The sequence below is a fragment of the Pogona vitticeps genome, chromosome 2, assembly GCF_051106095.1.
Source record: "Pogona vitticeps strain Pit_001003342236 chromosome 2, PviZW2.1, whole genome shotgun sequence".
Lineage (NCBI taxonomy): Eukaryota > Metazoa > Chordata > Lepidosauria > Squamata > Agamidae > Pogona > Pogona vitticeps.
In genome coordinates, this window is record NC_135784.1 from 231,763,728 (window position 1) to 231,788,269 (window position 24,542).

The 24,542-nt window shown below is 41.5% G+C and overlaps 1 protein-coding gene and 1 long non-coding RNA gene across 2 annotated transcripts in view; one reads left to right on the forward strand and one right to left on the reverse strand.

Annotated features, from left to right (window-relative positions):
• LOC144586593 (uncharacterized) lies at positions 1 to 18,258 on the forward strand. Its single transcript, XR_013541502.1, has 2 exons — positions 1 to 3,788; positions 17,261 to 18,258. It is a non-coding gene; the product is annotated as an uncharacterized LOC144586593 (long non-coding RNA).
• DMRT3 (doublesex and mab-3 related transcription factor 3) overlaps positions 8,071 to 24,542 on the reverse strand; it is a 20,924-nt gene continuing 4,452 nt past the window's right edge. The window contains exon 2 of the mRNA XM_020805653.3: positions 8,071 to 9,733. Coding sequence (XP_020661312.3) covers positions 8,772 to 9,733 — 962 coding nt within the window. The 3' untranslated portion in view covers positions 8,071 to 8,771. The remainder of the gene's footprint in view (positions 9,734 to 24,542) is intronic.

Here is a 24,542-nt window from a genome sequence, read left to right on the forward strand (position 1 = left end):
CCCCGCTGTTTGGTCTTGATAGGTGGTGCAGGCGGGTTTGTCTGTGTCTCTTGTTCTTTTGAGAGGGAGGACGACACTCCGGCGAGAGCCTTTACACTCTCACCTCATGTCTCACAATGGTACCCCAGAAAAAGATGGATCCCTGAACTTCAGAAGAAGCCTGATAGAATCAGTAGGATATGTACAAAGCAACTCTACAATCCATCTCCTGTCAAGCTGAGAGTAGGATAAACATTAAGTGTCTTCTGCTTGTTGAGACTTCAAGCCCATAAGTGAGACAGGTAAATCGCCTATTACCTGATCCAGGGTAGACTATTGGTGTAAAGAGGCCTTTTGTTGCATGGGCAATCCCCTGCAACTCATTATGTGTAGTAAATAGAGTGCCCCATTACAAATGAGGAGACCAGTGCCTGAATCCCCAGTTGACTACAAAAATCTATCCTATCTCCATCTTGGCTACTCATTATCTCTGAGCCTAATTTATCTCACAGTCATTTTCAGGATACAACAAGGAGGAAGACCACGTATTATGCCACTGTGAGCTCCTTGCAGGAAAAGTGAGATATAAATGTGACAAATAAATTAACATTACAAAATACCTTTGATGGTTGCACACAGGCCTAGTTGTGATTGTGAGTCTTGACCAAATGGCTTTAAAACAGGAAGCTGTATGAAAAAGATCTTCAGGCCACTTGTAGCTTTAGTTCATGCTAGTCATCAGCCTTACACACAGTCAAGTGCATATTCAACTGTCTAGAAAAAAACATTACTCTGCTTGAGAATAAGAAGAACTAAGGACTCACAATTCAAGATAAAGGCATAAAACTTTCAGGGCCAAGCAATAAGCAAATCTGCTAGTGAATATAGCTCCTCACGGGCTTACCTATTGTGAAAACCATTGACATTCATTTCTAATCGCATCAGCAATGACTCTTGGGCCAGGAATGCTTTTCGCAGTGCCAAGGGCCCACAATCCTTCAAGGAGATGTCAAGGGAGCATGGTCTCTGCCAAGGTGCAATGCAACAAACATCTTTTAAAAAGAAACTAACAGAGAAGTTGCTTGCCATTGTAAACATCAGGGTAGCCACTCCAGCATTTCCCAGGGTCCAGACGTCCAGCGGTTATGTTAACAGGTCATAGCAAGGGGCTCATTATGAAGCAAAGCAATGAGCGATGTTGAAGGGAAGTAGTGTGCCCATTAGAACTGGAGTTCAGGATCGTGTGCATTCAGAGGTAATTTTATTTCCCCTTAATGACAATCCCCAGCACCTTATAAGAAATGAAATTGAAGAATTGGTCTTATTTTTCAAACATAGGATAGCTTCAATATTAAAATTAACATATAAATTTAACATCAGTCTTATTTCTCCCCTCACATCTGCCAGGCAAAAGCACATAAAGTATGAATCACCAAAACAGTATAACAGCATGGAGGAATCAAAATCATTTTTCACGTATGTCGAGGCAAATGTGAGCGGAGCCTGTTTACCATGACTTTAACAGATGTTGTGAAGCTGCCCTTGCAGGCCTCTTGGGCAGACTTGCTTTCAGGCTTGGGCAAAGGTAAAAATAAAATCTACCCCATGGCAGGTGCTGATAGGGAAAGGATGACATGCCTTGGCAAAAAAAATTTTTAACACAACTGGAAGAAACCCACAGATAGCAAGGCCTCTTACTTCAGGAATTTTTGGAGTTGTCATTCTTAAAAGCAACTTCTTTACACCCTACCATTGCTTCATAAGAAAATGTTGTCCATCCATCAAGCTTCATGTTATCTGCCCTGATTGAGTAACAGCAGTTCTCCAGGGCCAATCTGGAGAACCTAAGCTCTACCTCAGCTTTAAAATTAGCTGTGAATGGTTTTAAAATTCTTTATAAGTCTCCTCTACTGGGAGAATGATGGGGGTACTGAATAAAAGTAGGAAGGAAGGACAGGAGGGCAGGCCTGGCTATTTGAGGAACCACCTGCCTTGCTATGGAATGGGCAAGTCTTTGAGATACACAGGAGTCCCAAGTTTGAGGATACCTCTGCTTGCAGAGGCCTGCTTGTTGGACACTAACAGAGAGGGCTTTCTCCAATAGGAATTGGACTTTTAAGTTAATCTAAATGGAGTAAAACACAAAACAGGCCCTTCCTTTAGTTTCTAGAATCTTTCAAGGCTCCAAAATACAAAAGTTTCAGAATTCCAAAATAATGAATTTTACAGATTTCCTTCATATTTTGTATTTCAGATTACCCTTCTTATTTTGCTTTTCATTTTATAGATTTTTGGAGGGAATCTCCCCCATTTCCTTAATTGTTGCCTATCCTTCACCTTGTAGACTATTACCTGCACTGCTGGACTGAGTGTCTCCCCACTTCCCCATATTTGGGGGGTTTGGGTTGGGAGGGTTTGATCATACTGCTCTTAGCAAGTGTGTGTGTGTTTCATTTTTATAATAATCATCATCACGATGATGATTTTTCCGACCTATTCAGGCACTAATAGTACTTTAAATTTAAAGGTCACATTTATCACCATCTTCATCATCTTTGTCTGTACTGCTTCCTCCTGATGAATTGATGAGGACTGTGATAGAATGATAAATGTGTACTTTGCTGAAGATGCTGCTTTTCAGAGAGGCCTTTGAATTCAGCCTCGCATGAATTTTTGTTTGCTTGTGCCCTGCCATTCTAGTAGGAAATTATAGTACTGCCATGAATTTGAGATGTTTGATTTGATTTGGTCTTGTTTTTATCTCATGAGTTTTACTGTTTTGCTTTAATTGTTAGATTTCCTTATTTGTTAACCTCCCAGTATAATGCATTGCACTAATGGGGCGGTATATACCGTAAATCAATGAAATAAATAAACTGAATAATTTTAAAGTACTGTTAGTACTTGCATACATCTGTAGATGATTGATTTTTCTTTCTCATGTACTGTTGTCATTGCCCACTTTTGGAGTGGAGGATTATCTGTTGCCTTTTCTCTGCTTTATTTTTTTTTTTATTATTCGTTTTGAGGAAATTGTAGGGCTTCATTGGGTCTAGCACAGGAAAACAGAATGGAAAGTGTGGGGTATTTTTGAGTTTACTGAAAGAACTTGTACCCAAAGGAGCCTAAAACCAAAAGGGAAGACTTCCAAAGGACCCCCAAATGAAAACAATATGGAATATTTACTCCTGGTCATCCCTATTCTCCAGAGCCATAATCAGCAATTTCAACTCCTAGGTCAAGCAGCACCCAAATCAACTTTGTAATTCATGATGGGAAACTAATACAAGAACGAATCACAGCACTGAACCCCTTACCCAAATCTTCCGTATTCCACAGGAAATCAACAGCACTATCAAACTTAGAATTTGGCACCCTAGAGCAAAGCCCCAGTTGCCCCGGCCTCATTACAGCCCTAGTTTTCTTCTCTATCACTCCTGAACACAAAATGTTTTCCCTTCAGAACTGAGACTGGTCCCTTCCATTTCAACTCTTTGGACTTTTAAATTGTGGCTTGTGACTTGAGTGATTTAATGTTTAAATAAGTTTTTATTTTATGTGTTATTGTTTTTATTAGATTTCTTGTTTTTATTTGAATTATTATACATTGCCTTGGCAATGCTTGTGGAAAGTGGAACATAAATATAGCCAATCACTTAATAATAGACCTTATATTTCCTGTGTATAGGCAGCATCAGAGCCCGCCCAGAATTATGCATCTCAGCTACAAGATGACAGGAAATAATTATTTCATTTCTTCACCTTCAGTACGCAGGACAGATGTTCTACCATGATCCTACACATTTCTGGTGAGTTCCACTGAACCCAATGGGTCTTTCTTTTGGGTAGACATATATGGGATAACATTGTATGTTAGCACTACCTGTATGGCTCCCCAAATGGAATAGAGGAGAAGAGTAAGAGGAGGGCTCAGATAGCTAAAAGATACACAATTATAAACACCACTTGTAAAAGTTAAACTGTCCTCCAATTCAGAACATGCTCCCAGTCTGAATTCAGGACCTTTCACTACCTGTCCCATGTTAAACTACTTTTTACAATTGACATGGCATTGCAAGTGAGATTTGTTTTCTTCAGATCTATAACTATGAAAAGGCAACCTACCGTAGCTTTGAGCTGAGCACCCAAATTTAAAGGGTGCCAAAATCTAGAGGTTTATTCTTAGGAAAATAAATGGCAACTTCTCCCAGCCTTATACACATTCCTTTTTTAAGGAGCATAAACTTCTCTCTTTGTTTTTGGAAGGAGCATGGATCACATTCACATCCATTTGGGAGGGGAGGGTCTCACCCATGCCTTAGAAAACTAAAGTGATGTGAAACAATGCTTCTTGCCCAATGCCAACATTGCTAGCTTGGGCTCTGGGATATCCTAATTTTGAAGACGTTTTGTATTACAGTGATGAGTTTTGTGTGCTGTGTGTGACACAAATTGTGTTTGGGTTTTTTACTAAGATTTGCCTGGGAATTTTCAAATAGAATATTTGATAACTGCATGACATACTTTATTGAAAATATAAAATAAACTATATAAGGAATGTTTTGGTTTCAGAGAATACCATACAGGTGTTCAGCATGTTCCACTGTACAACATCTACATTTAGTCAACCATCCTTTCCATGATAATAATCCACAGGAATTAAGGCAGTGTTGTTAATAGGAAGCCTACTACAATACAGTGGTGTCCCGGTAGACAATTACCCCACAAAACGATGAATCCACATGACAATGAGTTTTTGCGATCGCCATTGCACTTCACAAAACAGTATTTCCTATGGGCGATTTTCACTGGACGATGTTTCGGTCGATGCTTCGCTAGACGGTTGTTTTTCCATGCCCGATGCTTCGCAAGATGACGATTTAAACAGCTGATTGGCGGCTTCGCAAAATGGCTTCCCTATGGGCGATCTTCGAAAAACGATGACTATTTTCCCCACTGGAATGCATTAAATGGATTTCAATGCATTCCAATTGGGAAATGCTTTTTGCAAGACAATGTTTTCACTAAACAGCAATTTCAATGGAATGGATTAACATCGTCTTGCAGGGTACCACTGTGCTGTGTCAAATAATACTGCAGAGATTCTGTGAATCCATGTTGGGATTTAATCTACAGGAGCTATCCAAGGTGCCTGAGTCTATTTTGGGACTAGGATTCAGCACTTTTATTAGCTCTTGTAAAGTACAAACTAGAACATGGAGTGGGCTCACAGCATCCTCAAAAGAGTCATCTGCTGCCACTGCATATAACCATATAACCCAACTACTGTGCTTCTTACAACACTTTTGAAGCTTGCTCTCCTATATGTCCTTATTACTCCTCTGCAGCAAAAGCACAAGACATGGATGCAGTAGGACCTCTTCTGGCAAAAGCTTGTCATCTACAACAATTACCAGCCTTGACCAACTGGTGTCCAATTTGTGAGCTGTCACAATTGAACCAGTAGAAGAAGTAGAGACCATTTTGCCAGGCAAAGTCTCATAGCACAAAAGTAGTGGCTGTGTTGCCAGATGGTAAGGAACAGAGGCATGCTAGTTTGTGTTTTTAGATTATATCTCTCTAATGTTCCTCAGGCATTATTCCCCCGGCTGTGTAGTCCAAAAACACAAACCTGCACACTTGTAGTAAGAGCAGTTGCTTCTTTCTAGAGCAAATGTGTGCAAAATCAAGTTCACTTTCAGTCATTTAATGCCCAAAGGTTTGGGGCACGTTTGAATGTGCACGTGGTTGTTGGATGCCGTTGGTTACATTTCAATCAACTCTTTCCTCCTAGCTAGCAAATAATCCTCTATAGAATAAGGGACCAGTTCCATGCTGCACGTGGAAGGGTCTACAGATGATCTTGTTTCATTACCACACATTTCCTGAAGGGGAGGAATTTATTCACCTTATTGCAACACTGCCAGGAACCACTTTATATTAATGCAGGACATCTCACAAAAGCTAGAGTGTCTAGGACAGTATAATGAGCCTAGTAATTCTCTTTTTTTAAAAAGTCTTTTATAAATCTAAGAACCACTTGTTGAATCAGACTCTAGTTCCATCTCTTGTGCCCGGAAAGCTCACATGCAGAGGATCATAGAGATGCCTGTCTCTTATGCCCTTCTTTTCCCAGTTATTTGGCAACTAACATTTCTAAACTTCTTTGGATAGAGGCCAGCTATGAACCTCTGAAACAGTATGACTGCAGAATAATGCAAGACAAATATGGCAGTATTTCCTCCTACCACCCACCACTGAGTTAGGGATATATCTTCAGAGTCAGATGTTGGGATTCAGTTCCTCAGTGTGCATCCCAGAAGAGCCAGCCTATATGGCCTTGGGAAAGCTGTACAGTCCCATGATGCCCCCACAGAAGAAGGGAATCATAAACCTTTTCTGAGTACGCTTGACTTAGAAAACCCTAGAAAAGACTGCCATAAGTCAAGAATGATGATGATGATGATGATGATGATGACGACGACAAAGAAGAAGAAGAAGAAGAAGAAGAAGAAGAAGAAGAAGAAGAAGAAGACGAAGAAGAAGAAGAAGAAGAAGAAGAAGAAGAAGAAGAAGAAGAAGAAGAAGAAGAAGAAGAAGAAGAAGAAGAAGAAGAAGAAGAAGACGACTATACCACCTATGATCAACTACGATCAGTTCAACATGATTTTCTCTGGTTATATTCCGGGAGTAGATTTTAACACAGAGCCAGAAGAAATAATTTCAAATACATTCTCAAAAGAAAATGGGAGTTAACTGTGCAAAAAGCTAATACATTCAGATGAGTATGTATGATGCAGGCCTGTGAAAACATGCATGGATTTTAAAAATGTCATTATAAACACCAATTGATACTAAAGGCCATCAACGTATTTGCCTGTAATAGTAATATATTAGGGATCTGAAAAATTATTGTAAAAGTACTAATTCACTGAGACAAATTGTCTTGATGTCTCAAGATAGAACACTGAGGAATAATTGACCTGTGAGACTTCTCACCTCCAGCACAAGAATGAGACAAGAATTATCACTGAGATTTTCACAAACTATGCAAAATGTCTCTGTATAAGACTAGTGGGTTTTTTTCACTTACAGAAACCAAGAGAAAGCAGAAAAAGATAGGCTGGTCAATTGAAAGATACAAACAACCCATTCAATACTTCTAATTTAAAAAAACCTGTACAAGAAGACAGTAGCTATCATAATTTTATGTGATTTGCAAAAATTATGGGAAAAATTATCAGTAACAGAAAATATCTTGCTGTCTTGCAAAGCAAGGAGGAAGAAATGCAGTTTCTCATTTTCACATACAAGAATGAGACAAGGATGAGTTTATATACCTAATAGTAATAATAATAATAACTGTGTGCTGTCAAGTCAATTCTGATTTATAGTGACCCTTTTCAGGATTTTCAAGGTAGAGAATACTCAGAAGTAATTGATCATTCCCTGTTCACCAGTACAAACATATTCTCTACACGGTGGATTATCTGACGTGCTCAGTTAAACCTCAATAGTTCTTTAAGAGATTGCTAAAATATTGATTTGGCCCCATCAGCAGTGAATTAGTGACAGCTTTTTATGGGCAGACTCCACAGTTTCCATAACCATGTCCCCAAAGGAGAGCCCAAATGTGCAGAAAGTTATATTCTGTATAACAAATAGTTCTTGCTGCTTTTGTCTCCACCAGACATTTTTGTAAAGTTTACAGGTCTTCATTGTCCATACAAAACCAAGCCACTGAAGAATACTTTGCTTTACAATAGAGCTAAAACAGTACATTTTTATTTCTAGGAAAACCTGTCACCTCACACTTGTGATGACTGCAGCTAAAAAAAGGAAGAAAAAAATCTGGGGAGGGGTATGTGGCAAGTAATATAATTGACCATGGTAATCCAGAAAATAGAGAGCCTTAAATTTGTGACTCCTGACTCTACTACAACACTGCTCATCAGTTATGCACTGTATATGCCTAAACCTCAGCTCAGGATAGCTGCCCTAGTTGCAGTCAGTCTGTAAAACCAGGTTCATTTATACTCTCTTTTATCTATAAAAGTAGTCTAAATCCCAAATACAAACGAGATGTGAAACTGAAGATCATCATCCGAGTTTATTTTTCCCCCAATGTCCTTAGCATGCTACATTAACCTGACAATGTTTAATCATGTGTTCATTTCTCACAAGACATTTTCATGCAACAGCTGTAATTGGCTTTACACTTACATTATACATATTTCTATTTAGCCATGTGAAAGAATAAGTGTTAAGGTGTTTCCAAAATGTTTCCATAATGTTTCCAAGCTCTGACAGATTCTTGATATTTTGTGACTCTTGGTTCAACACCTGAATAATTACGGTCATAAAGTCAACAAGGTCACTGTTTAGTCCATTTACCACTGAATTATTTGCTTTTTAATTTCCTATCTCCTGAGAAGTCCTCTCTTTGAACACTGCATTCAAGTACAATACTATCAACATTCCCAGTTGTCTAAAAGGCAATACTGTACTTATTTGCTGCACTTTAAATGTTCTAGCATCTTTCTCACAAATATGCTTAATCTTATTCCTTTTATTTCTGTAATGAACATTCAGCATGAAAGCCATTAAATATTAGCTATTTGGCATTTTCCAGTGAAGTGCAAGAAATAAAATAAGTTACAACTTTATTGCTAAAAGATAGTAATAAGCATAGTAACTTTTTAATATACAATGAAAAGGACAGTACTGTAGTTCCTTTTTCTTGGTGCCCAGCAGTCCCGCTACACTGCAGAATAAAACAGGAAAATGTCATTCTAGGAGGATGTGTTTAGTATTCTAGAGTCTGAGGAGTCAGATCTTTCATCGTAGTCATCTTCTGTATAAAGAGGCTGTTTGGACACAATTGGACATCCATCATCAGGGATTGAGATCCTGGGATCTTCTGATGGGCGTGTAGGAAGGACAGGAGAACTTCTGAAGACGCTGGTAGAGTTAGTGGAGAAAGGGCTGACATACTGAGACCTCAACTGATACTGCTGCTGGAGCGTCATGGTGTTCCACAAAGTAACATCATTGGGTAGAAATGGACTGGACTGGTTTCTGGCCAAAGTATTCCTCAGCATCAAGGGATACCGGGGTGGCTGCGGGAATGGATGCTGTAAAGGTACAGCCAGTGGATTTGGCACAACATTACTAGTATCAGCAGAAAACCTCAGTGTGTCTGGGACCCTAAAAGCAGACCCTACAGACCACTTTGAGGAAGAAATGGGATAGGAACTTAGGGTGTGTTCAAAGAGGTGCCCGTTCGAAGGCAGAACCAGACTTTCTGATTCAGCAGTTCTGTCTCCCCCTGATAGAGAGGATCTGCTTGACAGGAGGACTTCAACAGCACTCACCAGGTCTCCCCCACAACCTTTCAAGATCAATTCAAGCACCGTTGGCTTTTGGTTGGGGAAAATCTTTTTTAGCACCTCAAGGGGTGGCCGGTTGGCTTTCAAACCAAAAGGCAGAGAAACCGTCCCAGATGGACCCTCAATCAGGAGGTGGTTTTGCTCTGATTGGTACTTGGGACTCTCAGGTCTACTGTCAGCGTTTCCACTGTTTTTCTGGACAGCATAACCAACTTCATCAATAGAAACAATTTCAGGGCTCTCTGGAGTGAAACTGCTCCGGGCCTTTGTCAAATCAGGGGAGCTCCTTTGGTCTGTGTCTTTGTCACTGTACGTCTCAGCACTATCTGCTCCACTGACATCAGCCAGTTGCTCTTCAGTCATTTCTGTAAAAAAGAAAGCACATTTGTTATGCCAAAGAGTACAAGAAAATGGGAATGGCCAAGTACATTTCGCTTCCTATGAAAAGCCCAGCATGAAACATTCCAAATTTTAGAAATATTAAAGAAACTGACACATATGAAAGTAAGACCCATTGGCCCACTTAACCCAAGACTATTGTTTGTCTTGACTAGCAGTGATTCTTCTATTCCTTCCTAAATTTGCTTTCTTGAAGCCATTAATCACAACAAATTAGAATATAGAAACTATATAGAATATAGAAACTATTGGGTTAAATCAAATCTTATCCACAGTGGACCAACTGAAATGAATTGGACTTTAGCCACAACTAACTTAAATTCCATTGACTTCAATAGGTCTAGTCTAGGTAGGACTAAATTTGGATTTATCTATTATCTCCACCTGCTGCTTTCTACGCCCATTATTGTTGACTGTCACCACTTCGCACCACTTAGTCTCTTAAATTTGAGGGGTCCTTCTATAACATCTAAGATGGAAGCTTTTTTTTCCCTCCTATCACCATCTTCTTCATGAACAACCAGAGGGACAGGTCCAAAGACAAAAACAGGTGCTTCACCCCTACCTTGAAACCTGGACTAAAGCTGCTACAACAAGCAAGTATTTCCATGTAGAGCACCAGCTGCACATCAATTCTCCCAGTGCCCATTCCAATTCAGTGCAGGGTAAAGGGTTAAAAAAACCCTCCACTGAGAATGCACTTTGGAGGGCAAAAATACCTGAAGCAACCCAGTTGCAGGTGGATGTGCTAAGCAACAATCGAACTGTGGAGTGCCAGGGAACCAAATGCTTCAAATATTCTTATCTCTATGATCGTGTCCTCACATTATGCTACAGTATAGCAACACACTGGTATATTCATTCTATTTTACTCTCAAGTTTATAAAAAATGCACTCTGTTTCAATTCATGTACAGTAGGACTACGTTATCCATGAGAGAGTGATCCCAAGCCCCCATGTGGATCTCGAAAACAGTGGATAAGCAAAGCACTTATATTCAGTTTCTTTGGCACCCCCGCATGGTTGAGAGAGGGAGCCCTGGCCCTGTCTTGCCATAGGATAGGATTTCCTGCTCTCCTGTTCACAAGGGAGGCTTCCCTGACACCAACAAATGCTGCTTTCCCCTGCCCCCTCCTATTTAGTGTCCAATTCTGGCAATACACCTTAGAAATGTGTATTTCGGGGGGGGGGTAGTACTTCTTTTCCTTTTTCAGGCAACTTACTGTTCCCATGAATATGGCAGTCCTGTTGTATAGACTTTCATTAAAGACATAAGTGAAACATTTGATAGAATAAGAAGAAGGCCAAAGAAGAAGATAAGAAGAACCAAACAGGAGAAGCATTAAAATTAAGGCACATTCAGTCTGGTTTGCTCACCCACTTGGAAGAAAAAGGATAAGCATGTAAACTGGATGAACTGTTTTCTCAACTACTGTATATAGCTAAGATCTATAGGAGTGCTGTTCAAAGTGCAGGCTTATTTTCAAGCCAGACCAACTCTGAGCAGTGCCCTAGATGAGCTACCCATGCCCTAATTCCAGACCATGTCCCAAAGCCTGTCCCAAGCCAACTTCCATTATTAAGGAGACCAGCCCATCACAACCCCTCCTAAATAGCAAGGTTCAAGTTAAGCCTGCAGGGTAAACCAGACTCCAGAGTTATCCCTGTCTCTTTCATGCACCCTCCCCACTGTCCAGAAACTCTGTTCACCAAATTGGTAGCTATGGATTCTCATCTAATCATTAAACGGTTTTCCCTACACACTCTACTTGGTCAAAGTGACTAGTAAATGCCACCCATGCAGCCATCCCATTGTGTCAGTAGGGACGGACCTCCACTAGAAATGCAATTCGCTATTACCTGTAAAGTTAATTTTAAAAAATCATCTTTTTTCAACCATCCAGCATTTACAAGTGGGTCTACTAAATCAATGGAAATTATCAGGGAGCTGACTCACTAAACCCTCAGTGATTCAACGGGACTGCTGTTGTTGTTGTTGAGTCGTTAAATTGTGACTTACTGCACTAAGCCGCATTCTGTGGTGCGTCGCTAGACGATGATAATCCGTTCCACTGAAATCACTGTTTAGCGAAATCATCATTTAGCAAAAAGCATTTCCCCACTGGAATGCATTGAAACCTGTTTAATGCATTCCAATGGGGAAGAATGGTTGTCTAGCGAAGATCGGCCATAGGAAAGCTACTTTGCAAACCACCAATCAGCTGTTTAAATAGCTGTCTTGTGAAGCTTAGGTCCCAAAAACACCCATTTTATGAGTGCGGAGGGAACTGTCAAAATCATCGTCTAGCGAAAATCGGTTTGCAAAGCAGGGACCAAACATCGTCCAGCGAAATTCCCCCATAGGAATCACTGTACAGTGGTGCCTCACACAACGATGTTAATTGGTTCCAAAAAAATCAACGTTGTGTGAAACATCATTCTGTGAAACACCATTTCCCATAGGAATGAATTGAAAACCGGTTAATCCGTTCCAATTGGAACAGATTGCCGTCTTTAAGTGAAAAAACCCATAGGAAACATCGTTGAGTGAAACAATGTTTCCTCCATTGGAATGTATTGAAGCCGACTCAATACATTTCAATGGCTTTGCGAAGTCCTTTTTCGCTCCTGTAAAAGTGCCTTACAGTGTTTGGAACAGGTTTTAAATGCTTGCAGTTGTTAGCCCACCTCCTGAACCCTATGAAAACTTAATTTGATGTTGTTCTGAGTCGTCCTTAATTTTTAGTGATTTTTTGAATTTTCTCTCATTGAAATGTACAGTATTGAACTTTCCGTCCAATGCATTCCAATGAGAGAAAATTCAAAAAATCACCAAAAATTAAGGACGACTCAGAACAACACCAAATTAAGTTTGCATAGGGTTCAGGAGGTGGGCTAACGATTGCAAGCATTTAAAACCTGCTCCAAACATTGTAAGACCCTTAAAAATGAGCGAAAACGGAAGAGCTTCAAAAGCACTGAAGCCGGCTTCAGTGCTTTTGAAGTCTTTTCCGATGTCCCTTTTCGCTCATTTTTAAGGGTCTTACAATGTTTGGAACAGGTTTTAAATGCTTGCAATCGTTAGCCCACCTCCTGAACCCTATGCAAACTTAATTTGGTGTTGTTCTGAGTCGTCCTTAATTTTTGGTGATTTTTTGTTTTCCCTATTTAAATGCATTGAACTGTCCATTCAATTGATTTAAATGGGGAAAATAAAAAAATCACCAAAAATTAATGAAGACTCAGAACAAAACCAAATTAAGTTTGCACATGTTTCACAAGGTGCACTATGGAATCCAAGCATTTAAAACAGGTTTCAAACATTTTAAAACACTTTTAAATGAGCAAAAAGGGACATCGTTAAGTGAAATTCCCCCATAGAGAACATCGTTAAACGATGGGGGAAATTCCTCAAAAAAACCCATTGCTGTGTGAATTCATCGTTGTATGAAGCAATCGTTGTGCGAGGCACCACTGTATTGCGAATCACTATACTAAAGGTAAAAGTTCCCCTTGACATTTTAGTCAGTCGATTCTAGGGGGCGGTGCTCATCCCCGTTTCCAAACCGTAGAGCCAGCGTTTGTCCGAAGACAGTTTCCATTGTCATGTGGCCAGCACGACTTAGATTTGGAATGCTGTTTACCTTCCCACTGAGATGGTACCTATTTATCTACTTGCATTTGCATGCTTTCGAACTGCTAGGTTGGTGAGGAGTTGGGACAAAGCGACAGGAGCTCACTCCGTCGTGTGGATTCGATCTTACAACTGCTGGTCTTCTGACCCTGCAGCACACAAAGGCTTCTACGGTTTAGCCCACAGCGCCACCACGTCCCCTGCAGCGCCACCATGTCCTGCATATCGCTATAGCGATCACAAAAAGTCAATGTCTAGCAAAAAAAACTGTCATGTGGGGTGTGAGCAAAGGAAGGAAAGTGAGCCATCCTCACAGACATCTAAAGAAGAAGAAAGTGAGGGATGCGCTGTGGGCGAATTGATCAAACTGGACAATGAAGAGGGGGATACTAATAGAGCGATAAAAGCATTTCTAGCGGAGAGGAAAAAAACTGGGGGGAGGAGTCAGGAGACTGGAGATGGGACGAGGTTATAAAGGAAGAGAAGGGAGAGAAAGGGCCAGAGGGGGAAAAGGAAGAGAAGAGTACGTAAACAAGAGAGACAGGAGTAGAAAGAGAGAAGATTGTGACACTAGTAAAGAATTTCCCGAACTTAATGAAGGAAGATGGTCTGTTGCCTCTACCGAAAGAAATAAGCAAAGTCGAAGCTTGTGAGTTCTTAAGGGGATGGAGACCGGGAGTGGGTTCGGCTTCTCGCCCAATGATGGACAGAGAAACCCTTGGTGGGGCCAGCCCTTTCCTACCCAGGCTGGAGGGATCGGTAGTGGTCCATCCTTGCTGCAGGACTTCCTGCTCAGTTCTGACTGCGTCGGCCGCGAACCCGAACGCAATCGCTCGTTTTGGGGGGAAGAAATAGTGAAAACCAAAGATGTAATGCCTGGGGCAAAACCCAAGAAATATAACTTGTTAACGAATGAAGAGTTGCCGGACCCGTTTGGTCCAGAGTTGCTTGATGAAAAAGCTAATAAAACAAACCCGTTTTTGACCGTTACATCGACTCCTGCGGTTATTCCTGCCGAATCCCTTGGTCCGTCCCCCACAGAGAAAGAACCCAATCACATGGGGTAACTGTCTAGTGAGGCACCACTGTAATTTCAACCAATATGTGTTTCTGAGCATGTATGGCCTAATAAATGCTATTCATGTTTCTTATGCATTTATCTTTACACCCTTCAGATGGAAATCGAGGCAGTTCTTGCAGATTTAATAAGCAATATTTTTTGTATATTCACTGAAAGCATTTGCATTTATTCATGACCTTCCAAGCCTGGTTATGTTTGGTATAACTGGGTATTTCCAGTCAGACCTGGAAATGTCAAGTTTGCTTTATGCATATCAAATTCTATTCTAATGTGTTGATTCTTTACTGAAATGAAGTATGTTGATCCAAATCTAACTTTGTTTATAAGTCACACTGAAAACAATATTGTTTGGTTCTTCATTTATGAAAATTCCTTTGCATTCTGCACATATGCCCCTTGATGACAATATTCACCCACATCAGTTTTATATTTTCTAAAACTGACCAAATGAAAAATACTATATCTAGTTTCTGAATTAAGGTTGAAGTCTACAGACAGCCTCTCCAAAAGTAATGGAGTTTCTCTTTTACTTAGAAGAAACCAATGTGTCTCCAAGTCAACTCCAACTTATGACACCCCTATGAATGAGCAATCACCAAAATGTCCAGTCCTCAACAGCCCTGCTTGGCAATTGAAAACTCAAGGCTGTGGCATCTTTGATGGTGCTATTCCATCTCATATTTGGTCTTCCTCTTTTGTACTACCCTTTCCCAGCATTATTTTCCAGACAATCTTGACTTCTCACAATGTGTCCAAAAATAATGAAACTAAGGCTATCATACTTTGGACCTATCATTACATTAACATGTCACTTGACTTGCATTATGGGCACATATACAGGAGAAATTCTGGGTAGTCTACTGATTTCCACTCCCAATTTTTCTCTGCATTTTTTAAATATGGGCTTGATTGTTTTATTATATTTATTTTGCCAATATGTTACATGCCTCTGCCTCAAACGTACTATTCATCACTAGACTCATAAGCAATCTAACATAGCAAGCACTACTATATTCACCAGTGGAACACAATAATTCAAGCAAATTGAACATCTGCACTTATCCTGGAGTTTACCCATTAAATACAGTCCAGGATATACTTGCTGAATTTGCGTCATCTTTATCTTCTCTATAATAACATCACCAGCAACACGCTAGCAAAGTTATGATCAAAATCCTGCAAGGTAGGCTTCAGCAGTATGTGGAACGAGAACTCCCAGAAGTACAAGCTGGATTCCGAAGAGGCAGAGGAACTAGAGACCAAATTGCTAACTTGCACTGGATTATGAAGAAAGCCAGAGAGTTCCAGAAAAATATCTACTTCTGCTTCATTGACTATGCAAAAGCCTTTGACTGTGTGGACCACAGCAAACTATGGCAAGTTCTTAAAGAAATGGGAGTGCCTGACCACCTTATCTGTCTCCTGAGAAACCTATATGTGGGACAGGAAGCAGCAGTTAGAATTGGTCATGGAACAACTGATTGGTTCAAAATTGGGAAAGGAGTACGACAAGGCTGTATATTGTCCCCCAGCTTATTTAACTTATATGCAGAATACATCATGCGGAAGGCTGGACTGGAAGAAACCCAAGCCGGAATTAAGATTGCCGGAAGAAATATCAACAACCTCCAATATGCAGATGATACCACTCTGATGGCAGAAAGTGAGGAGGAATTAAAGAACCTTGTAATGAGAGTGAAAGAGGAGAGTGCAAAAAACGGTCTGAAACTCAACATCAAAAAAACTAAGATCATGGCCACTGGTCCCATCACTTCCTGGGAAATAGAAGGGGAAGACATGGAGGCAGTGACAGATTTTATTTTCCTGGGCTCCATGATCACTGCAGATGGAGACAGCAGCCCCGAAATTAAAAGACGCCTTCTTCTTGGGAGGAAAGCGATGACAAATCTGGACAGCATCTTGAAAAGCAGAGACATCACATTGCCAACAAAAGTCCGAATAGTCAAATCTATGGTTTTTCCTGTTGTGATGTATGGAAGTGAGAGCTGGACCATAAAGAAGGCTGGCTGCCAAAGAATTGATGCTTTTGAATTGTGGTGCTGGAGGAGGCTCTTGAGAGTCCCCTGGACTGCAAAGAGAACAAACCTATCCATTCTGAAGGAAATCAACCCTGAGCACTCACTGAAAGGACAAATCCTGAAGCTGAGGCTCCAATACTTTGGCTATCTCATGAGAAGACTCCCTGGAAAAGACCCTAATGCTGCGGAAGTGTGAGGGCAAGAGGAGAAGGGGATGACAGAGAACAAGATCATCGGACAGTGTCATCAAAGCTACCAACATGAATTTGACCCAAGTCCGGGAGGCAGTGGAAGATAGGAGGTCCTGGCGTGCTGTGCTCAGGTTGATGGGGTCACAAAGAGTCAGACACGACTTAATGACTAAACAATAAAGCCTAGACCAGCCCCAAGAAGTGCTCTGGGATGTGTGATGGATGAAGATCTGCTCTGCCCCTCTTCTCATGTTGTTAAGCAGAAAGTGCTGACTAGCTGGCAGGGAAGAATTTCTCATCAATGCTCTTTGATTGTATTTTGCAAACAAAATGCCTGTTGCCTAGTAACATTTCACTTGAGCCTGACCTTCCCCAAAAGTTATTGCTATCAGATTCGATTTACACTGTCTTCCCGTGATTACAGTAATCTTTTAAACTGGGGAGTTCATATATCAGTGGGAGAGAAATGTGTGCAAGTCAATAGAGCTTCTATTTGTCAGATGTATAAGCCTCTTACAGCTCAAAATGAACTTTCTTTCTGTTTTCAGAACCATGTTCCTCCAATGCAACTTGAAACCTTGGATATCCCTACAGAAGCACCTTTTCCAAGTGACGGAGAGAGCAAAAAAATATTCAAGGATGTTATCATCTGAAAGATTAAACTGATGAATCTCGGAGAATGTCTAGGGATTCACTAAGGGGAATGACAGGACCCCTGGGGGGGGTGGATAAAGCAGCTGCTGCTAAAGCAGTTGTGCAGGTAGATGGGAGCCTCCCAATGTTGTTTGACTCTAAAGCCCATGTCTTAGCCAACATAGTTAGTGATTGAGGGCTAATGGGAGTTGCAGTACAGTGCCACTGAAAAGGTCATACAAGAGATGGCCTTTTGCTAGAGATGAGATTGCAAGCTTATACATGTCCATTCAGAAATGAGCCTCATTTGGTTTAACACGGCTTACTCACAGATAAATGTGTATAGCAACCCTAAGTGGCTTTCAGCACTCTAAGATAGGAAGAAATTGGCTGGGAATGGTAAATTAAGTATTATTAACAAGCAGTAGGTATGTCCTCTTTTAAGTCACATATTTAAAGTCCCACCAGTTTCAGAAGGAGCATTAAATATGTACTTACATTTCTCTAGCAATGAAATGCACAGTAGACCTACCCCTAGATGTTGGACAATGTGATTAAAGTTTTAATTGACTTCACTGGGAATAAGAGTGGGAAATTGCTAAAGGTGAATGATATGATGATTATTTCCTAGAGTAATTATAATACATTTTCCCTAGAGTTAGATATAATCATGTTAGGAGCCAGTCAAAGGACATTGTTTTGATTAAAACAGATGTTTGTGTGACATCAGACTAATAAAATCCTGCTAATTCTGTTTCTCAAGGAACAAAGCTTCGAAGAACTCTTAGACTTGCTGATTCAGATCAATTGGTGGAAGAAACACACATTCTCTCTCTCTCTGTCTCTCTCTTTCTGCCCCCCCCCCCAGTAACATACACAAGCCAACTATGTTGACTTGGTGTCCTCAAAGCATCAGTTCTTAGCATCTCTCCAGCCCAAATAACCAGGAGGAGGATTTGGGAGCAGATGTCAAAAACTTTGTCTATTCCTTTGACTCTCTGACCTCTACCTCTTCCTGTACCTATTGTTAGACAGATATTCTAAGGGTGCATTTACCAGCCCCTTCCACGTCCACTTTCTTTTATTTCTCCATAAGGAGGCAGGCTGTCTCTCCCCCATCATTTGCCCTTCTGAATTACATGTCTGTCTGTCTAGTCAATATAGATAGAGCTATCTTGACCATAACTTTCTAAATAAAATCTAGTTTGATTTTCAATGGTTTCTCCTGCTTTATCTACACAGTGCCACTAATCTACACAAAAGCTACTTTGCTAGGGAGAGAGAAACGTTAATGTTTTTCTTCTTTCTTACTCATGCCAAAACATCCCCAGGATGGACAACAGTAACCCTTCAAATGCTTTTATTAAACTGCAGCATCCACCAGCCTTAGCCAGCATAGCTAATGGTGAGAAATCATTGGAGCTGCGGTTCAGAAACATCTGGTGGGCTGCAGGTGCCCAGTCGTGCATTACACAAAGACCTTAGAGTTATATCAAACTGGTCCTGGAGAGGTTATTTGAAAAAGAAGTCACAGCTCAGCACTCTGAACCTAAAAGGGCTGACAAAGCAAAGGCGAGTGGTTTTTTGTTTGTTTGTTTTGGCAAAAGATATTCTTACAGAGTTTAGAACTTTCAGATGCTCCCAACAACAATCTTCGCAAACAAACAAATAAGTACCAAAGAATGAAAGATTCTCAAGTAGAGTATTCCCATTCATTTCAGCTAAGGGGGAAAATAGGGCAGAAATCATACATTTTATTTCTGCGGGAGGACAAAGGCCAGTCACAGGACTGTAGCGTTCCTATAAGATCGCCATTCGCTTCCACTAATGAGACTGAATCTTCTCTTTTAAAGACGGGTGGACTCCCCCTGCACAACCATACACCCGTAGAACCCTTCTTTTGTTGTGGCTATTTAAATCGGCCCTTCCAATAAAATCAGTCGCAAAACGCTCGGCTTCCCGGGGTCGGGACGACGGAGAAAAGGCCTCCTTGTTCCCCACGGAAGGCAGAAATCAGATTCTAGATCCTAAAATCCTTGGTGGAGGATTTGGTGTCAAGAACATCGAACCACTTGTTAGGAATCAGGAAGATCCATTGGCCACTGTACGCTGCTGTTTGTCCTCCAAAATCCACAAAGGAGTCATGTGGCGCCTTGAAGACTAACCAGTGTTATTTGGCATAAACGTGCACTAGCCTTTTTAGCGCACCCGTTGAGAGATGTATCTGCATAACTAAGCTCATCAGTGCCCGAAAGTTTGCGGCAGATCGCGTTAGCAGCCCGTTAGATTGCTACAGAGATTCTTGGTTGCTTTCGCGTCAACCTCCCAAAACCGCTGCCCTCTTGGAAGGAGCAACGAGTGCGTTAAGTTCCTTCTCTTTCTGCTTCCCTCTCCCCACAACCCCGACCTCACCTAGGGGGACAATTCTCTTCCTTGGGACGGAAGAGAGGCCCAGTCCCTGCTCCTCTCGCCATCCCTCCGCCCTTATCAGATTCAGAGTGATTTCTGCCTCCGTAGTTTTAGGTACAGTATAATCTTCGCCACAGTTGGGGAATAGGTCTTTCGCGGAAGAGAACGATTCGGATAGGGAACCCCCTTTAGGGCTTCTTTCCTTAGAAGGCTGTAAATTGAAACCGAAAGGCTTAAAAGGTTGAACTAATGAAAGCGCGCGCACGCACACACACGCACACACACACGGGGCCTTCCTTCTTGCTTACGGCTTATCAAGGAAAACTCTTAAAGTGAAACGATCAGGTAGGAAGAATTATCCAGTATTAAGAGGGAGCAGGAAGGTTCTTGTCTTGCGTTTTCATTCTGAAGATTCCAGTCAGCGCAATGTCTTTCGCGCACTCCGTTTTAGTCACGTGCGATCCTCTGTACATGGGCGGGAGAGAAAGCCCCACTGAGATCTGTGGGGCTTGCTTCTCCGCAGGCGTGGATAGGAGGGCGCCCTCCGGCTGGCTGCGATCTCACCCGAAGTTAAATTCACTTAAAGGCGTTATTTGGGATTTCACCCAAAACAAAAAAAGCAGTCTTTAACGAGCCAGGGCAAGAAGATTTCTTCCTAGTGCGTTACCTACGGCCGTTGGCACAACAGGTAACAAGTGAAAACCCAAGACGAACTTCGCATCTCCCTCCCTGAGGGAAGCCGAAACAGGCGCGCCTACTTCGAAGGGGCTGATGCACTTCTTGTTTGCCTAAATTGTTCCTATGACCTCCCACTCTCCAAAGGCCCCATAGCTTTCCTCAAAGACTAGGCAGACTCGCAGCTCAGGAGCAGGGAAGGAAGCCAGCTTCAACCCCATCCTCCAAGACCTCTTCCGGATGGGAACAAGCGCCCCCTTGGAGCCTGTAGCGCCCTCGCGGTCTCTGAGCGCAAGGACTGGGACCAAGTCTTCCTGGGTCCCAAGTGGGGCTTCCTTGCAAATGGTGACGGTAGGAGCTTAAGTTTTCTTTTCTAAGGAATAAGAATCCTCTCCACTGTGATGTGAACAACCGTCCACACCCCTGTTCGGTTTTTCATAGCCCCGCTGTACTTTGAACAGAAACGCCTGCCAGAACACAATGGCCTCCGTACTCCAGATCCAAGTAGAGAAGGAGGCATTGAATCCATGGGACTTCTGTCAGGGATTATTCACTCTTCCAAAACTGATTCAGTGAGTCTACTCTAGTTGAGACCAGCAATAGGCCTGGGCCTTTCAAGAAGGGATGAAGTCTGGCAATGGGAGCATTAAGTTCTTCCTGACACCTATAATGGTGATGGTGATGATGTGCTAGTCAAGTCAATTCTGACTTAGGGCAAAAATTTTCAGTGTTTTCTAGGTTGTGTGCATGCAGAAGTGGTTTACCATTCCCTTCTTCTGGGGGTGACCTGGCCACATAGGCTGGCTCTTCTGGAAGGCGCATTAGGGAACTGGACTCCCAACCTCCGGCGACACAGCCAGATAACTCACTGAGCTATCCAGGCAACTTTCTGGTACCTTCTGTGGGCACACGAGCCGTAAATCGCCAATGAGAAATACTTACCCGTCCTCCGATCCTGGATTTTGACACTCCCCTGTGCTGGTGCAGTGGTCCAGCAGTGGCAACCATTACCAGTCTAGCTCAACGAGGGATTGGAGGACCAGTAAGTATTTATTTGTTAATACCACCCATAGGGAAAGGGGAAAAAAACAAGCATTTAACCCTTCCACTGCAGGAGCAGTTGTTTTTTCTAAACTAAAACCTCAGCATTCGGGTTTTAATTGCAATATTGGCACTTTGAAATAAGTACTGCAAGTTGATTTTGTGTTGCAATTTGGGCACTTGGGCTCAAAAATGTTCACCATCACTGCTATAGTGCTTCCCAAAAGAGTGGCAAGACTCCTTGGAGTTTATCCTCATCCTTGCCTTCAGACTCCAAGGAGAAGGAAAATCAAGTACCCGGTGCTCCACTGTTTCCCACATTCGACTGCATCTGTTCTTAGAGGGAGAGGATGCCTTTGGCATATTTCAGAAAACCAAGTCCAACAGAGTCACAAACTTGATGCTTCTCTCCAAAATGTACCAGGAAACTAGATCACTGATCTCATCTAAGTTTAGGGATCTCATCAAGCAAAACACATCTCTCTCCCACCACCTTAGACTGGGCCAATGAACTTGGACACCCCTCCCCTGCCACCCAAATTTTAAAGCTTCAATTTATACATAAATAACTAGCATTCATTTTATTTCAAAGCCCTTTATCTAGAAAGAGATTTGGTTGGGAGAAAAAGTGTGAACATAAGCTTAAACTTTGGACACCCCCAGATCTGCCAAGTGCAAAACCACCATTGGCTCGAAAGAACTTGAACACCTTTTTTGTTGAAGCCAAGGAAATACACTTTTAGAATTGAGGTGTTAAAGGACATAAATCAGGAAAATCCAAACTATGTTGGCCCACGTTTGGCAGTACATCTGCGCTACAGTCCTCCGTCGTTTTTACTGGAACAGATCCAAAGGAGGCAAGAGCAGTTGACCTCTGGATAAATCTCTGACTTTAGCAATATAGATTATGAATCAGGAACACAGGGTCTGCCAATTTTGTCCACCCATGTAACTCAACAAAATAGTTGGTTCTATACATCGTCATCTTCTCCAAACTATGTTAACCTCCCTCATTGTAATCATACTGCTTTCCGTCAAAGTTCAGAATTTAAGAAAAGCATTGTATCAGTCTCACTCTCTGAGAGAACTGGTGCTTTCCTGAGATTTAGGAGATCCCTCACTCATACAGAAAAAAAGAGCTTAATGTCATTCTATGAAAGCAAACTCCCTTGAATTCAGTGTACAGTATATATCTCAGAGTACAGAGATGCAGAGGCTTGCACTACAAATGTGTCAAACATGCTCCACTGAAGTCTGTGTACCTCTGCCCAAGTCAAATTAGAGTAGACCCACTGAAACAACTGCTGAATGGGAATTTAGCATGTATGTAAGCCTTCTGGGTTCAATGAGTCATTTCTGTTTTGGACTAGCTGTTGAATTTAGGTCACAATACCTAAAAACAGTTGATTTTTTGAAGTTTTACCTATGAATCGGATATGGAACTCAATGCATTAAAAAATCTCATAATAGCCTCCTCCCCACTAAAAGTATTATGGTAACAAACTTGTCGCCCTTTGTCACACTCAAAATTTGGTGCCTAAGGACAAATTTCACTCTGCCTAAGGGCAGGGTCAGTATAAGAAAAGGGGAACCAGTGCACCTGTCTCAACTCAAGCATGCCTCCTCCCCACCACCCCTGCTGCCCACATGAAAGGGAGCTCCAATTGAGAGCTGCTTAGTCTCCTTCTCATTACAGCAAAGGTATGGAAGAGGCTGTGGGGTTTTACCACTGGATTAAAGGGGTAGGAGAGCAAAAGCATAACCTCACAATGACCCTTGTAGACCCATTCTCCCTGGGGTTTCACCTCACCTGGGCTCTTAACACCCTTCCTTTCCGGCTGGGTGAATTCTTCTCACCTGGAGGAGGAAAGATGTTTTTTTTCTGGAGCTACAGAATAATCTAAATTTCATTCCTGCAGAGTAAACAAACAAACTCACTGTTGCCAATACCTTTCCTAAGCACAAGCCTTCCACTTTGATGACATTTTGGTTGGGTCTAAGGAAAATAATGCCCAGCTGTAAATGTTCTGATTTTGCCATACACCCACCAATGAGGTTTTGCATTTTATCTCACATTTGTTATCACCGCAGAATGTGGCTCAACACACTCATCTTCATATTTTAGAAATGGCAAAGTAGTGTAAAACCAAGCGCCACCATTTTAATAGACTATGGAAGGCGAGTCACAACCCAGTTCTGTTGGGCTTCATATGTGCAGCTCTTCCTTCTAAGTGGGACCGAATAATTCTGAAATGCTCTGTGCACACAGGATCAGGCTAATAACATTTTGAAAAAAAGTTCTTCTTATCCCATGTACACTATTAAATAGTATAGGCCTTGGTAGTTTAAGAAGGAAAAACGGAAGGGGGGGGATTTTAGGAGCTGTATCACTCAATCCAAGCTGACAGGTGGTTTCAAACCAGACTTGAATTTACTTTTTTGAAGCCAGAAACTTCCAGCCTGGAATGCAGCATTCTCTGTCAATATCATTTCAGAGCAATTGCCACTGGCTAACCATACTTTCAAAATGCCATTCAAAATGTGGGTTATTACTGAAACCTGAACACACACACACACACACACACACCCCTATAACTGAGGTCGGAAGGACAGGCCCTCTCTACCTCCAGGCATGTTAGGCTAAGTCTAAACACCTTAGGAGGGCCTTTGCTGCAGCTGCCCTCCCTTGGGAAACTTTCTCATGTTCTTGACATTCTTTGGCCGTGTCCTTTTTGGCTTCTGACTCACCAGAGGAGACTTAATTATCATCATTACCAAGAAGAGCTTTGCATTATTCTTTACTCATTTGTCTTTGGCAGGTGGTTTTAATCTTGCCCTATTACCTCTTTTATTATAAATGTACAGAAGCAGAAAAATTATCTGCTTTTTTCTGTTAGTTGCCTTGAATACTATTTTATAATACAAAAGTGGGATAATTTGAAGACAGAAAGACATCATATTTTGAAGTAACACTTTTCTCATTTTTCTTGTTACCTTCTTTCTTTCTTTCTTTCTTTCTTTCTTTCTTTCTTTCTTTCTTTCTCTCTTTCTTTCTTTTCTCATTCAGGAGAA